Source organism: Anguilla rostrata, chromosome 9 (assembly GCF_018555375.3).
Source record: "Anguilla rostrata isolate EN2019 chromosome 9, ASM1855537v3, whole genome shotgun sequence".
In the NCBI taxonomy this organism is placed as follows: Eukaryota; Metazoa; Chordata; class Actinopteri; order Anguilliformes; family Anguillidae; genus Anguilla; species Anguilla rostrata.
This window is the reverse complement of record NC_057941.1, coordinates 14,921,078-14,937,817: the sequence shown is the minus strand read 5'-3', so window position 1 is coordinate 14,937,817 and position 16,740 is coordinate 14,921,078. Positions and strand designations below refer to the sequence as shown.

Genomic DNA, 16,740 nt, shown 5'->3' with positions numbered 1-16,740 from the left:
GTGCTTACAGTTTCTTTTTACTTCTATCTTGCTGAAGAGGAGACTTCCAAATGTCATCTTATACATTTTACTCACACTAGAAAATACATTGCAGGGGCCTTTCCCCTTGTTCCCCAGGTTGAGGTTAAAGACAGGCTTATAACCTAGGGGTTGCAGGGTCAATTCCCAGATGGGACATTGCCTATGGACCCAGGGTGTTTGACCTGCTTTGTTTCAGTAAATATTCAGCTGGGAAATGGATAATATTTAATTAGCAAGCTGTATAACTTTTCTTGGATTAAGGTTCTAATAACCATAAAAATGAGAATGGTAACAATGATAGTCCTAAACAAAACCAGCAAAGACAAGAAATGTTAAAAATAGACATGTTTAAAGTGGTATGTTTGACATGGAAAACAATTACAAACTATATAGCTGATATTATCTTTTAATAGTATTATTCATTTAAAAATCAAAATTACACTTGCCCAAGTAAAAAAAAGATATTAAAGACCAAAAGACATCATGCTGTTAAATGTCTCCATAAATAGTCTCACACTTACTATCATGCAGGAGTAATATATACATGATAGACAGTTTTCTGCCTTTATACAGTACTCTAAATTTGACTGTGATAAATTTCAAAAGAAAAAACTTCCCTGTCTGTATGCTGTCTATTAAAAATCATGGGCTGCAGACTCAAATATGACAGCATAACTGAAAATGACAAATAAAAAATGGAAGTTTTATTTCAGAAGTCATTACAACATATTAAATCATGCACAAACGCAATGGGGCACAAGCCATGACGACGAATATAATGCGCAAATAAAAAAAGGCTAGTTTTGCATTCAAGAGTAAATTAAATGTGAACGATCATATATGAAAAGCTAGATAGCTGATGATCACTTCTTTCCTATTTGGTGAAAGGGAGCGACGAGGAACACTTTAGCAAGCTGACAGCAAAGAACTGAGTATCAAGATGCTTTGAAAGCCTGTGGTTATTCGAGTTTGTCGGTGCGCCACGGGCACCACTTGACTTTGAAGAGCCTGAAGTGATAGATATCAGAAGCACTCCCCCCCCCCTCCTGTTGTAGCACCAATTAGCACCAGAAACCAAAAACAAAAGCTAAGGTGAAGTAGTGTCGAACACCACGGCTGACCACAGGAACGCTGTCCTTAGCAGTGAGGACCCCCGACCCGGACGTTCCTCCTCAGACCCTTCCGAGCATGCGGGCGATCCACCAGTTGCAGGGCATGATGATCTGACAGATGACTCGGCCGCCCTGGTAGTAGTACGGGTAGGGCCAGAAGCCGCCCAGGGGCTCGTGGTAGCGACGGCAGTAACGATGGGAGCGGCGACAATACTGGCAGCAGTACCCCCCTTCGTCCAGCCTGTTGTCGAGCTCGATCCCGACTTCTCTCTGCAAAGGGAGACCACACAGTCGGCTTAAATATAGGGATACATACTGGGTATTGGCAGAGCTTGGACTGCATTTTTATATTCACAAGTTACAATATTTTTTACAAATTGCGTTCAACAAGGCTTTATTGACATTTGCATCACAAGTCCAATAATAAAACATTTATCCAGCAATATACAGGTAGTGTTAAAAAATGGAAACACAGTTGTGAAGTCACCCATTTTTTTGTATTATACTGGTTGCTCTTGTCCCAGAAAGTAACTTATAGTTAACTTATCAGAGGTTGCTCTCAATGCTGGACTACTTCCACCCAATGCTGCCCTTTGCTGATGATGTCTTTCCCTTGGCCATACTGACCTCACCATAGACACTGTACCTGATGAAACATCAGCAAGTTGAACTGTCTTGGTTACCGGAGCTCTGCTTTTGTTTCCCTTTCACGATTAAAGTGTAAGCTGTTTGGATAAGCTGAAAGCCTCCCCTTTTATGTCACTCACGGTGAACTGCAGGCTTTCAAAAAAACGAAGCTTGACATTACGCCGCGTCTGACGATGGCCTCTGCGTCCATCGTGGAACGCGGGAAGCTAAACGCTGCGGTTTCTGGGTGACGGCGTGGGTTCCAGGACAAGGGTGACGCATGCAGAAACGGAACAAAACGCCTCTGACAGCCCTGGCCCGAAGGGAAGGCAGGAATGAGGAGCATTTCACCTTGACCCGAGCCACCGGAGCATAAAACATTATATCAGGCCCTTGACCTTTTCATTTCTGCCTGCAGACATCACTCTTCCCTGCCCTCCGTCCTTTCCATCATTCGTGCGCCTGAGGTTCTTCGACTTTGGGTACTTTAAGATTAAGTGAGCTTGACATTACTGAACTACCACCAAGATAATTACACTGTATCGCACCCCCCCAGAGGCACACTTACACACCATACTCCCTATCCTACCATCATCTCTTAATTTCTTAATACAAATTAAACCTCTTCCCTACCTTAACTGCCTATCCTCGCAACCTTGTCTTTAAACGAATGAGACAATCCTGAGGCGATTAGTGGGATAATTTTCGGCTAATGAAAACCCTTAAATTTTCCCTCCACGGCTAGATTTGTGATGCATTCTGTGGGCAAATGAAGCCAAAACAAAGGCAGCTTTAGCAGAATATCAGGGGGGGTGGGGGTGCGACATTGTACCCTTGAGCGAGGCACAACCTGAACAGTTTCAGTAAATATGTGGCTGTATCAGTGGACTGACTGTATGTAGAAACATGTAATCCGTGTAAGGCACTCTGGATGCGTCTGCTAAATGCCTAAATGTACAGTTCAATGTTTTACTGGATTCCCTATGTCTTCACACTCTTCCACAGATCTCATCTTTTATCAAGAGCAAATTTTTTCCCACATGCGAGGCAAAAAGTCAGGAACTAACAATGTAATAGATGATACATTTCATGTAGTCATGTCAAGGCCTAAAAGCATCAGTTTCCTTCTTGGACACTGAAATTCATAAACTGTCATATGCATGCACAGCGTAGAGGTTAAATCCAACATTCAACACAAAATAATGCTCATGTACTGTGGAACTGAATCACCTACATCAAGCCCTGAATTTCAGACATATTTTCATGAAAATACCCTACTTCTGTCTATTAAGGTGTGAGTTGACCAAACCATGGCACTGAAAACAAACATTTTTTATGGGTTATGCTCCTTGTTCAATCATGTGGACTTACTTGGGCTATGACATCTCCATAGAGAAATATATCAGAAATACATCTTCTCACAAAGGCCCCAGTGTTGAGTTTACTCAAAGATGAGACGTGGCAAAAATATGGAGAAGAAAGTGATGAAATGCATTTTTAACCTATCTGAGAGCACACACAGTTGGCATTGTAGATACATGTTTCTTGTATGCAAGGGAGACAAATAAGGAATTAGAGTGTAAGAAACAAGAAGAGAAAAGTAGGCATTTCTTTACAATGAAAAATAAATTATATTTATGATTCTTTCCAATGAATAAATGAATAAGATGCCTAGTTGCTCAAATCTGCAATGCGTAAATGTTTAAAGAGTTATTTTTATACAAGCAGTGTTCTGTTAACTTTGGTTAATTTTTATCAAGCTGCAAAAGTAAATGCACACTATAGCTAGAGACCTAACGCAAAAATTCCTGTTTTGGGAAATATATTATGTTAGTCAAGTTTGTGGTTGTCATATTGAAGGCAAAAACAAACAGCAACTGTGTTATTGCTCCTGACATTAGACCTGAAATAAACATCAAGTCATATCACCCAAAGCTTTCATTTGCAAACAGTGAACGCATTCATTCAACGCATAATTAGAAAACATGGTAGTGCTGTTTCACTGTAAGACAAATGGAAGCTTTTATATTTATAGCATTTATAGCATCGAGTGGCGGCATAAATCACGCAGTACTTTCATTTCAATTTGCGAGGGAATGTGGTAGCGATCAGCACTGAGCACCATGGGAAATCTCCCCAATCAGTTATAAACAAGCAGCATTAATTAATGATGGAAGCCATTAATCCATCGCTCATTGTGTTTTCGGCCGCACGCTAAAAATGAGCCAATCCCCGAAGCGTAATATTAAGCATTTAATATGAATGAGTCTGTCGAGTGGAAAAGTTTGCACAATCATTCGATAAAAACTCGTCAACCCGTCTGCAGTTCACTCCCGCGGCGTCCAGATTTCACTCTGTGCATCGAGATTTTCTGTTTTCCGAATCAGCCCACATCCAAACTCACTTCCTCGCTTATTCAGAGAAGGTGCTGTTGGGACCCAGCCAGACGCTTCCTGACTTCCTTAATGCGCATCATGCCCCCCCCGTCTCCCGATTCCCCGATCCTACTTCCGCCCGGGAAATGCCAACGCTTGCTCAGCCGTGCCGGTCCACGTGCCAGCCCGGCCCCTGGGCAGCACGGGTCACACCGGCCTTTCGCCGACGCTCCAGCCGGGGGGGAAGTTTACAAGTCCGAGCGGCCACTGGAAGAAGGCCCAATCATCATCCCCGAGGCTCATCAAACAGTATGTGGGTCAAGGACCGCAGCGCAATTCCTCTCCCGCTCCGGGATGACAGTTATTCAGTTTGAAAGATGTCCAGGGTCACTCCGGCGCTCAATGCTCCGCCGTGGCGAAAGGTCAACCTCGTATTTCCTGTAACCTCTATGGCGGACGTGTTAATGATTATTTATGAAAAGCACACGGTGGGGGGGGAGAGACATCCCTAAATATAAATACATCCCTCCGCGTGTGGGCACTGGCTGGAGACGAAAGGGGAGGTGCCTTCAAAGAAAGGTCGAGAACACCTGTCTACCCGCTGGTGTCGACGCGGCTTCGGACTCCAATTATAGGCAGTAGAACCATCCTCAGCCCCCCCACATCGGACCATCACTAATACCCACGCTATCATTCCAATATGCAACCAGGGCACTGTCCTTGCAGCAGATTAGCTTCAAATTGCCAATAGACCACTGTGGATTACCTGTCTGGTCAAGATGAGAAATTTTAAATGCCATTTACCCCCAAGGGGAAATAATTATACACACACTAAGTAAAAATAAAAATTATGACGACTGTCACTGAGGCTGAGATAGAAGAGGGGTACAGTGTCATTAAGTGTTTTAATACCACATAATGAATCTGTCACACTTTAGACCTTAGAGTGGCCGTCAATCTCCTCACTTAAGTGCATGAGTAAATAGGCTGTTTAAGGTTTCTTCATATATTTAGTGTTGAATATTAAATATACAATCTTTGCCTTGCCCTGTTACACTAAGCTTCAAAGTTTCAGGGAAGATGGACACATTTAAGAGGAAATAATTCCTGTCATGGCTTCAAAGGCCAATACTAATTACCTGCGTTGATCAAGCCCGTGTGGGCAATGGATGAAACCATGTAGATCCCACAGATTTCTCATCTATATGCCTGCCGCCTAGATCCCCTTCACTACAGTGTTTTTATCATGAATGAGATTACATCATGCCCTTTGAAGCTTCTTCAACATTCAGAGCCCTTTGTTTGGGCATGTTTCCATATCACGCTCGTAGCCCTGGTCTGGCAGTCACTGAGGCAAAGCGATTGGTAAGATGTGCCCGTCGTTTTGAAGACACGAGGGGCAATTTACAACAAATGAAAAACTGCTTCTGCACCTCAATGAACTGAATGGACAGATTCAGCTTTTCTTCCGGCTTCCTGCAGTTTGAAGGTGGCAGCGGAAAATGGCTGCCCTCAGTCAATGACGAATTACACTGCAACAGTTCACATGCTGAAAGAGGTGTTTATCCTCCTGAGGGTTTCACCTTGATAATTAAGGCAAGATTAATAAATTCACTCATTCATTAATGAGTAACCTCAGGGAGGATTTCTCATAAAATGCGGGCTTCTCGTGGCCTAGAAATCTAAGACAAGACCAGAGAGGCCAAAGCTGGGCTACAGGGAACAGATGATGTCTTTGAAGGCTAAATATTCCTCTCCATTAAAATGAGAGAAATTAAAGCTGTGTAACTGAACTAGCCTTACTTAAACTGATATATATAGAGCACTTTCAGTGCCCTGTGGTCTACAAAGCCTATTGCACTCCATGAAAGTGGGCATCAATTAATAATTTCTACAAAGGGAGGCCGTTTTTACATAGAGCCCAGCCTCCTTCTGGTTTGTTTCCTCAGTTATGCACTCACATAGTCATTGACGGTCTGGTGGCCCAGAACATCCCTGACCTGGCGTTGACCTCTGACCTTCGGCATCTCCTCAGCATTCTCGGTGTCTGGGAAGTCCACATCTGCAAAGCCGTAGGGGAATGTGAAATTTGATAAGTGCTCCATCATTTTCCCCTCTCTTTTATTCAAAACATCTGTCGTTCTCACATTAAATGTGTTTAACACCAGCTGCTCAAGGCAATTGTCGGCACTTTCCTTTCTCCTTTCTCATGGGTTTTAAACTGTTATTACTGCGGTCATTTCATTCATTTGGGAGGCCAAATTTATGGATGGAGTTGAAGAGAGACTCGGGTGGACAATCAAGTCAGTCTCAACAAAGCTATCTGCCTGACCTTTAGTAGCTGTGACGTAGGAAATAAACTTGGGTTGGGCGATAAACCATAAGGATGATTATGGAATTTTTTTTTTACACGTAATGACAGTCATCTGCAGTGTAGAGGCTTTCTTTCCTTATTTTTTCTTTAATACTTGATGAGGTTGTGAACCTCCAAACATCACTCCTGTCTATTGGGTCTTGATATGACAGCCAATCAGAAGCAGCTTCCATGTGATTGAAAAAAAAAACGCATCACATTGATGCTGCATAGCCTTGCTGCTGATTGGATGTCATATCAATACCCAATAGATATGAGTGTTGATGTTTTTTTCTTGGAAGAATTTCACATGGCCTTTGAAGTACGGTGAAGAATAGCTTGTTCTACTTCAGTTGTCATAGCAAACACACAAGGCTGAGCCAATTCTGCTCATGTCACAAGCTCAATGGCTGTCATACGTAAAAACCTTGAATAAGCATGATCAACTTCCACCGAGTTTCAGTTCCAAGCTATCTCTGTTTGCAGACCTGAAATGAATGCTTATTCTTAAAGCAGCAAATTAACAAGTTTGGTCCATTTTTCTGTTCTGAGTGACACGTTCATATTTCTATTTAAACAAGACTCAAGCATGATCTTGAGTCACAGTTTTCTATTATTGATTAATTTGGATTACAAACATTGCAATGATGGCCAAATTGTAAAATTACTCACTAAAAACTGACAGTCTGTCAGACTATATATAAAAAGTGCTGTGATTTCTTTAATAAAAGCTGGGAATCTGCGCTTTAACCACATGTGAATCTGAAATTGTGAAATATAGAGCCAAATCATTCCTTTATTACAGTCATTGTGGTCCACAATAAATAATGTGACCCTTGTAACAGAGTATCCAGGACAACTCTTTGACTGTAATTCTAATATTCCCTTCATCAAAAACTCGCTCTTGTGGAGATATGCTGTGCGTTTTACTGTTACAGTGCAGCTAACTGGAGTTTCTATGTTTGTCCTTCAAAGCTGTCAAACATTAAAATATGTAAATATGGAATCACACTGAGCCTTGGCAGACTGTGGCTCACCTTTCAGAGGGGAAGGGTGGATCCAGTGCACGGGGAGGTGCTGGCAGATTTCTGAGATCTTTGAGTCGAGCAGGAAGGCACGGTCGGCGATGGGCTCGGCAGACGGGACCCACACCTCCATTTCCTCTGACGGAGCGACCGAGGCATCGTCCGCCTGTGGGTCAGAGAGGACGCACAGCTTGTGTTTGCAAGTATCGCCTCATTTTCCGAAATCCCCACCGCCTCAGATTCTGTTCATCCCAAGCTAATAGTGTTTCAAGAGGAGCAGGATGCTAATAATTTCACAAGCAGGCTCAAGACACGGTGTGCCAAGCAGCTACACAGAAAAGCCTGTTCTCCTTATTTAACTTATTTTCTCAGGAGGTCCCATGAGATACAGTCTCTTTTTCAAGAAAAACTGGATAAGATAACAACAATGAAATGCAGTGCAAAAAAGGTTTATGTCAGACAACACAACAGTGCAGTAACACCGAGTCAGAGACAGTCAGAGGCCTCAGAACATTTGAGGGCTGCAGGACAGAGCTTGACATTAACTTTTTGCTTCACCAGTCACCGTGCATAGTGGTTTCCCAAAGTCACTATCCACTCAGTATTTTCCCCAGCCAAAATCCCCCCCCCCCCAAAAAAAAGTAATAAATATAGCCTAGTGAAAAGTAATAGGACAATGTATGTATCCACGTGTGTGTCACAGCGAGTACAAAAATCTATCTAAAAATCAAAATTTTATTTTATCTTTAACAAAACATGTGCTTCAAGATAATTTATATTACAAACACTGCACTGCAGATCTTTGCCATGAATATTCTCCAAGTGTCAGTGCAAAGTATATGTATCCACAATTTAAAAGAATGTTGATAGAACATAAACAAAAAAAACATAAAAATGACTTTATTACTTGCCTATAGCCGAGGAGAACCAGCTATATCTGATGGTATTGAGCAGTATGTGATGTCCAGTGAAGCCTGGCTAGATTTAGTTGAAAAGTGAAAGTTTTCTAGTGGGTTGGACATAACCAGGCTGTATCTGGGTAAAAGCTAAATTGGAGCTAAATTGATCAAATCTAGTCCACATATGTCAAAACATTCTTCAACCTAGATTTCCACCCCTCTAGATGTCCAGATTCCATCCAGATTCGAGACTTGTGCTCTGACTGACTTTGAAATCATGAACATACATCTGCCCAAGTTACAGAACTGTCTGTGGTCAAAGTTCATGCTTCTTTACTGAACCATTGTTGTTTTATGTGTTTGGTGCTGCAGTAGTTGTCATTTCCGAGTTTCCAAATCAAAACTGGAGAATCTAAATCGCTCTCCACTGGCGTGGTGTCTCATTAAACAAAACTTTGAAGCCGCAATGAGAATCGGTATAGCCTACACACATTAATATATGCAGCGCCGAGTTCGGCTGTGGTTCACTCTTACTGTGGCCAGTAAGAGTGAATGAGTTACACGCCATTGCTGAATTCTACTCGCGTCTATGCTGGTGAAGGTGCTCATAAAGAGCTCAGGTTGGACCCTATAATTGAAGATTCAAGTTTTAACATTGACATTGGAACTATGACAGTTTGCCCACAGGAAAAGGGAAACAACTGGCCTAGTCCCTGCAGGATGTTTTTAAGTCAGCTGATATTTTTTAACTTACAACTAATTACTTCCTCCCAACAAAACACCAAACATCTACAGGCTACAACTTAATGAGTTGTTGGTGAGAAGTACTCATAGGCACAATGCATCAGAGGATCAGCTGAGGTTCAGCCGCAGAACTGGCAAGCGTCTGGCTGATGCAGAGGTAGCTCTGACGATTTGGAGACTGACAATTACTGATTCAACTTCAGGATAAAGTTAAAAAGGACGTATTTGTTAAGACATAACAACATAATTTGAAGGAACCAGGGAAATAGATATTCACCATTAAAGAAATGGCAGCAACTGTGATTGCATTTGAGCTATTTTCAAATAAAGACTCAGCAAACTACAGTATATATATATATATATATTAGGGATGGAGGGAGATGGCACTATTGGTATTTGTATCTGTATTTGTTCAACCAAAAAATTGTATTGTATTCGGATTAAAAACCGGAAGTGGGTGGAGTTCAACATGGACGCTGTATTAAATGCCAAAAATTCCAGATTTGTACCATTATAGTCACTGGTACTGCTATTGTTGAGACATTAAAGCATTAAAATGATTACTTTACAATGACATCAATAATAATGCAGTTTAACAATAGGTAATTAGCTTTTTAAAGCTGTGTTTAACTACATTGCACATACTACTTAGTACATACTACCTAGTGCATACTACATAGTACACATAGTCAGAGCGTACTAGGTAGTATGTACTAAGTAGTAGATGCTCTGTAGTATTTACTAGGTAGTGTTAGTTACCTGTTCCTGTAATATTTTAACTCTGAAAAGGTCACGTTTTTTACTACTGAGCCAACTACCGATGGACAGCTGCGTCAGACGTATCCAGCATTGTAGCATCGATTTATGCACCATCAGCGACCTAATTTCATAAAGATTACGAAACCGATTTCAATGTTTGTATTTCTAAATTATAGCGGTTTTGTTATATAGGCTAAGGGAAAATGTATCAAGGCATATTGCAGGAACACTGAGAAAAGCCCTAAAATTGCATGACAAAACACAAAATGGAAAAGTAGTTAAATAAATACAAAGTGCAATATTTTTAAAAAGTTGTGTCTTTGGTCATTCAGCACACTCCTCCCTCTGTTTTCCTGGGAGTGCGCTGTCTCTGCACAATGCAAACACCATGGGGTAAGCTCCACAAAATGACTTGTGTTATACCAAAGTGAAATACAAAATGTGAAATTTAGCATGTGTTTCCACCTGGCATTAAGGACACATTAAAAGACACCTTCGAACACACATCACCATTACATCTCAAATGTGTGTTTGGCAACAAGTTAAAATTTCATTTGTAAAATGGAACAACTCTGTAACGACCCACTGCAGTGTACAATCTGTCAGAAAGGGACAAACTGGAATACCCTTTCCCCTCATATTTTCCTCATGCAGTCTAAGCACACTGGTATTAATACCCTTAATTAGCTGATTCTCCGGCTCATGAGCTGTGAAGTAAACAATTATTGCTTAATGATAGCCATTGCGTATCATTTCTGTCTAATAGAGATATATGCATGTGTTTTGGTGATGTCCTCCCAAAGAAGGGGGATTTGTTTTTTTATGCATTTATAAATACATGTGCAATGCCATTACTGTCCCTTGCTAATTAGCAGAATAAACAGAACACAATTACCTTGACCATTCTTTTTTTTTCTTTTTTTTACAAAGATGACTTTGTCCTTGTCCACAGCTTAACAGTGCCTTACTTAATTATCTGGCTACAATGTGAACCTGTGTCAACTGTGCTTATGTTTTTGAATTATACTACTATGATATAAAAATAATTTGCAGACAGACTGTGATAGTTCATACTGACTATCTATCTTGCACATCCAGTCGATCTGCCATGCTGTGTACTTACCCAAACCATTGACACACATTTCCCATCAAACGCCCAAGCTTCATCACAACTGATTAAAAGAGCCGTTGGAGTTATTGCCAATCTGCTCCTCTGCCACCAAGTCCAAGAGCAGAGCAAACTTCAACTGGTCTTTAATTGGCACTTTTAACTGGGAAAAAACCAAAACACGCCTCCACTGCAAGCAAGCAGGAGGGTTACGACACCAATCTCCCCAAAACAGGACTTTTAACTTCAAAGCTGGAAAATGACCTGATATCTTGCTTGAGATGATGCTCTGGGGAGCTGAGAAGGTCACTTCTCAGGTGAGAGGCAACAAAAAAAGAGAAATGCCATTTTAAAAGCAGCCATAATACCAAACTTCATCACAGCTTCTCCAGCACAAACTCATCTTATTTGCTCTGCCATGGTTTTGATGACAAGCTACAGTACATGCAATATTTTAGCTTTCATATTCAGTATTATGCGCTGAGAAAGCACAAAACATTGGGATTACTGCACATGCTCTGTTTTATGCATATTTACTAAAATACTGCAATGCCCCTTTCTCATTGTACTTGCAGTGTAATGTGGATGATTGTATGATTTTGAGGTGCTGTAGTAGCTTTCATTGTTTTCAGACTTACTATACAGCATGTTACCATCGTTATTATTAACGCAGACTGTAGTCAGTGACAAATCGATACAATGAAACTGCGACATGACTTAAGACAAGGTTTTGGTTGTTCATAGCACTTTCAGCAGCTGCAAAAAAACAAAAAAACAATATGCCGACAATTTACATGACTACACCTCATTTTAAGACCAAGCTTCCCACAAGGTCATTTGCATAGGTGCTGAATGGGAAAATGACAACTGTGTCTGTCTGTAACACAGCAAAGACATTTGCATCTGGGTTACTGCCATGTTGTGCCGAGTCCAAGATAGAGTCCTGTACAAAAACATAACATTGCAAAGAGGAATGATGATATCAAAGAGGGAGTATTAGAGTAACACTGGAAATAATTCAGTTGTGACATTACTGCTTCACACAAAACATGTCTGAAGCTCACCAGTGCTCTCTTTCTTCTTAATTATGTTCCAAACAGTTGATTTTGGTAAGCCTAAGGTTTGGCCCATTCCTCTGACTGTTAGCTTCATTGACTTTCATTGGCACAACTATGCTGACAAAATAACAGACTTCAAAGACAATCAAAAGCCTAGTATCAAGACTAGACACTGAAAGCCCTCATATGCTTGCACTAAAGAAGCAAGTGAACACACCTGACTAATTAGAAACACCTGTGACATTTGTCATCCCAAACTTTATGGCACCCCAAAATGAGGGGGCTATGTATAAGAACTGCTGTTATTTCTACACGGTAAAACCAAAATGTTATTTTTTTTACGCCCATTAATAAAAGCAGAGAATCTCCATTTTAACCACATCTGAATTGTTTGATTACAAATCAAAAATTATGGAGCACAGAGCCAAATCAAGATAAAAAATATGGCTTTGTCCCAAACACTATGGAACTCACTGTATGTGTATGTGTGTATATATATATATTGTAGGATATGTAGTGTTTAGATTTTGGCCTTAGAGAGGGAATCAGTGAATAAGAATGTGGCCTGGCCTCCCCGTCACAAGCATCAAAGCAAATATGATTGGGGCAATATAAAATCTACTGATACCCTAATCTAGGCAGACAATCTATGGGTCTCACCCCCTTCGAAGAGACAAACCAGATGACACAGGACACCATTTTGGGGGTCGGAGACCCTACATGCCTAACATTTCCCTTTCCCATGTCCTCTTTAAGTTTAAATGCAATCTTTAGGTAGGCCAGTCCTTGTCATACATTAGTCTGACCCCCCTTCCCTTCAATCCTACACCTTAACTCAGCATCACCCAATCAGGGCAAAACATCCTCAAGCCATGCTGGGTAAGGTATTTAAGATTGCCACAGGAAAAAAGGTTGTTGTGTTGCGTTTGGTTTCGGAGCATAGAAGAAGAAGAGTTTTCCTCTTTTTATTTTGGTGGTGGTTCCTTGGTTGTGTGTTTTTAGCTGGTTTCCTTGTGGCACTTATACTGGAAGTGGGTGATACTTTGGCAAGGTCTGGCTGATCCGTTTCTCTATCTCTCTCTCTTATCCGTCTCTCACTTTCTATTTTCTGGTATTTCTAGATTAGTTGTTTAATGTTTTGCTGTATGCCTTCTGTTGTGTAATTTAGAAGTAGTGTGCCTGCATTCAATAAAGAATGTATGTTTTCAATTCATTATAATTGACTGCTACTTATTGAATTCAATTATTTAATCTTAAAACCTGGTATAGAGCTTGTTTTGACTTGTTGGTTGATTCCACCATTGCACTGTAGATTGACCTATCAATGAATTTGGCAATTGAATTGATCATTCTCATTTTAAATAATAATTATTAAATTAAATCACATAAAATATATTTTACATGTAGGTAAAGTGAGGGGTTCTAGCACGCAATATCACTTGGTTCAGTATTCAGAGTGCTGAACATCTTAACAAGGACATTGATTGTTGGAACCGCTGGATTCAGAAGATAAACATATTCTTAATTAATCCTTGCTTGTCCGACAATATATATATATATATATATATATATATATATAATACGTGTGTGTGTGTGTGTGTGTGCAGTTTTACTGTGTGCTGAGCAGCTGTCGTACCTATCACCCTATCACACAATGTTAACTTATAACTGCTGAGCAGGAAACACCTTCCAGGCAACACTGACATATGCTGACTCATCAAAACGCTAATTAGAGTAACATTTTCAGTCACAAATGATTTTAACACCTTGCTAGTCTATTTTCATCATGCCTCAAATACTATTCTATGTACTTGAGTCAAGTATACAAAGGGAGGATTCTACTCATTTGACAACAGCACTGGTCAGACATATTCTCATATGAATTATCTGGCCTGTACATATCACATAGCATGCAGTTGTAGAATATACTGTGCTTGAACTAATTGAATTCATTGAACTCATTTTGTTTTAGCGGGGGTGTGAATGAAATTGATACTAATGGGTTACTGCTGTGGTGTCCTAGGAGACAGAAACTCCTGGGGGCCACAGCTGAGAACTGAGAGGCAGAGAAAAGACCAGAATTGCCACTTGAATCAAAATGTTGTGTGCTGCTGTGGGCTGATGACAGTAAGGGTGAAAGAGACAAAAGCACTGAAAATGACGAAAGAGAGAGTGATAATTAGCTACTTGTTTAAAACCGTTTGGTTTATCAAGTCTCTTTCCTGCTTGTTGAAAACAAAGCAGCACAGGACCAAATGTGTCATCTCTACCTTGAAAGTTGAGCAAACCTACTTTTTATTAAATAAAAAACACAAGACATCCCTAGTGGTTCACAATTACAGTCGCTGAATGCGATTCGCGTGTGCAGCAGAATCCAGATTAAAGATTGTGTTGACTGTGTTGGCACTTTTTAGACCCTAGAGCTTATTTCTGAGTTCCTTACATAAAAGCAATCAAAAGAAACTTTTTTTTGTTGCAATATTTTAGTTATTTCCAAAAAGTTTAATGAAATGTTTGCTTAATTGTTTGAGAAAATGCCCAATTCCTTTACACATAAAGAATTTGTTAATGCCTTAATGTAGCACACCAGGACTGAAGAAAAATCAACTGTATGCCGTATAATAAATATGCGTATATGTATTTAATAATGATTCATGTCTGAGAATGACCTGCCAACTTTCTGTTACTCTCTCTCCCCCTCTCTCTCTCTCTCTCTCTCTCTCACACACACACACACACACACACACACTATTCATATCAATAATGCATAATGCAGTGTTCTCTTTCTCTCGCACAACCCAAGTGCTCTACCAGGTCCTCCTACACTGAATCATTTCACAGCTGTGCTTTAAATCTAAACGGCAAAATCTAATTAGGTTACACACAATGCACAACAGAATAAGATAAGAATGGCAGGGGACATATGGTGCAAGTCAATTAGTGTCTGCAAACATGGATTAGGCATTTAAAGGAAGGAAAATGATACATTTGGGGTTTTTGTCAGTCTACCTGCCATGCACTTGATCATTAATTTTGAGCCACATTGAAAGAAATTAGATTTTTAAAAAATTTCATTATAATTCTTTTTTAAACATTTTCTGAGGCTCAGTGGCCACAGAGATGAAGAGCTGTGGAATGAAATGCTGTTAGAGATTTAAAAAAAAAGAAATAGTACTGCAGTACAAGGCGATTCTGTAGACTTTATTCTTGGGAAAGACAATGGACTGGCCTTTGAAAATATCAGATCTTGAAGAACTACAGATGGAATGGTACTTCACTGTAGTAAAAATGCAGCTATTACAAATAAAGCTAAAACGTTTGTGAAAGGCTTTTGGTGTCCAGTTACCCAAGAACACAAAACAGTAAAACAAAACAAAATAAAAAGTAAATTTCTACATCCACAAAGCAGCACAGTTTGGGGTCACAAACAGTCAAAAGATATCCAAAGACCTTTACATCTTGTTCCTTTTGTTCTACATTTTCAATGCCCATCTTTTATGTAAACCATGGCAGTTTACCCTTCAATATAAAATATAGTTTCTTGGTGGTGGGGGGTAATTGGTTCTCTTTCATGTTGAAATTTTGTTGTGTGGAAATTGACTCACAAATCTTAATTCACAAATACAGTGACATAAATTTTATTTCTGAAGAGTTAGGCATACATAAACCTCAGTTTTTTCCTCAGTTGTTCTGCAACACCATTCAATTTTGCGATTTGGTTGATGGAATATTAGCAAATAAACTCATGGAACAAAACTAGATTTGTGTGAGATGCCCCTCCAGATCTTCATATAGGGTTAGAAGATGGACAGACAGAAAAAGCCAGATCGTGTTATGACCGACTCAAGTGATATTTACTCAGATAACCCTATTCCAATTTCCTTTTCAGGAGAACCTACATCCCATCTCTTCCTTTAGTATCTCAGTCTTTCAGAGGGGATGATTAAAAAGGAATATTGGTTCAAGAAGCCAGGTACCTCAGACTGTCAGAGCACTCTGTAGTGCTGGCTTCTATTATGCACACCTCAACTTGTGCAATAAGTACTACATAAGAACATTTGTCCCAGTAGCATTTGTTCTAAACACCGTCAAAGGCATAGACTGAACAAGAGTGCAAGCATTTTAGAATACCAATTCACTTTTAACAGCCACTTCCACCAGGGCCAATATTAAGTCTTCATCAGTCCCTATATTCTCTGTAATTGCTTTGCAGGGCATACTGTGTACAGTGGCTTTTTGCAGCCATCGCACAGAATTTTCACATAAGCCTTACTGGCTTATGTGAACCGTATACTTGCGGCAAAACTGGGGAATGAGAGACCCACGTTAAATTTTCAATTAAATTGTAAACCACCCTAATGGACTAATGGACGCTTCCTAGTTAGTCGCCATGAAAATGAAAAATCATTAAAACAATGGGTTTGGTTTATTTACATTAAGCAGGCTAGTGAATGGCAGATCAATTAACATAAGCATAAATAATGTTATAAAATGAGTATGCCTCCTGTTTTAGTGAAGGAAATCAGAAAAACAAAATTCCTAGTTCTTACAAGTTGCAGCAGTTAATCTTTTGTGTGCCATTTGCTGCGCCTTGTAGTTGAGCCTGTGCAGTAATACAATCCGTACTATTGAAAAAGGGGCAGATTTTTGTGGAATCAA

The 16,740-nt window shown here is 40.1% G+C and overlaps 1 protein-coding gene across 3 annotated transcripts in view; it reads right to left on the bottom strand.

Annotated features, from left to right (window-relative positions):
- Positions 1 to 697: 697 nt before the first annotated feature.
- tnmd (tenomodulin) overlaps positions 698 to 16,740 on the bottom strand; it is a 73,741-nt gene continuing 57,698 nt past the window's right edge. For all 3 annotated transcript variants that reach the window (XM_064350546.1, XM_064350548.1, XM_064350547.1), the window contains 3 exons: positions 7,526 to 7,679; positions 6,097 to 6,197; positions 698 to 1,403 (listed from right to left, as the gene is read on the bottom strand). In XM_064350546.1, the coding sequence (XP_064206616.1) occupies positions 1,194 to 1,403; positions 6,097 to 6,197; positions 7,526 to 7,679 (465 nt within the window). In that variant the 3' untranslated portion in view covers positions 698 to 1,193. The remainder of the gene's footprint in view (positions 1,404 to 6,096; positions 6,198 to 7,525; positions 7,680 to 16,740) is intronic.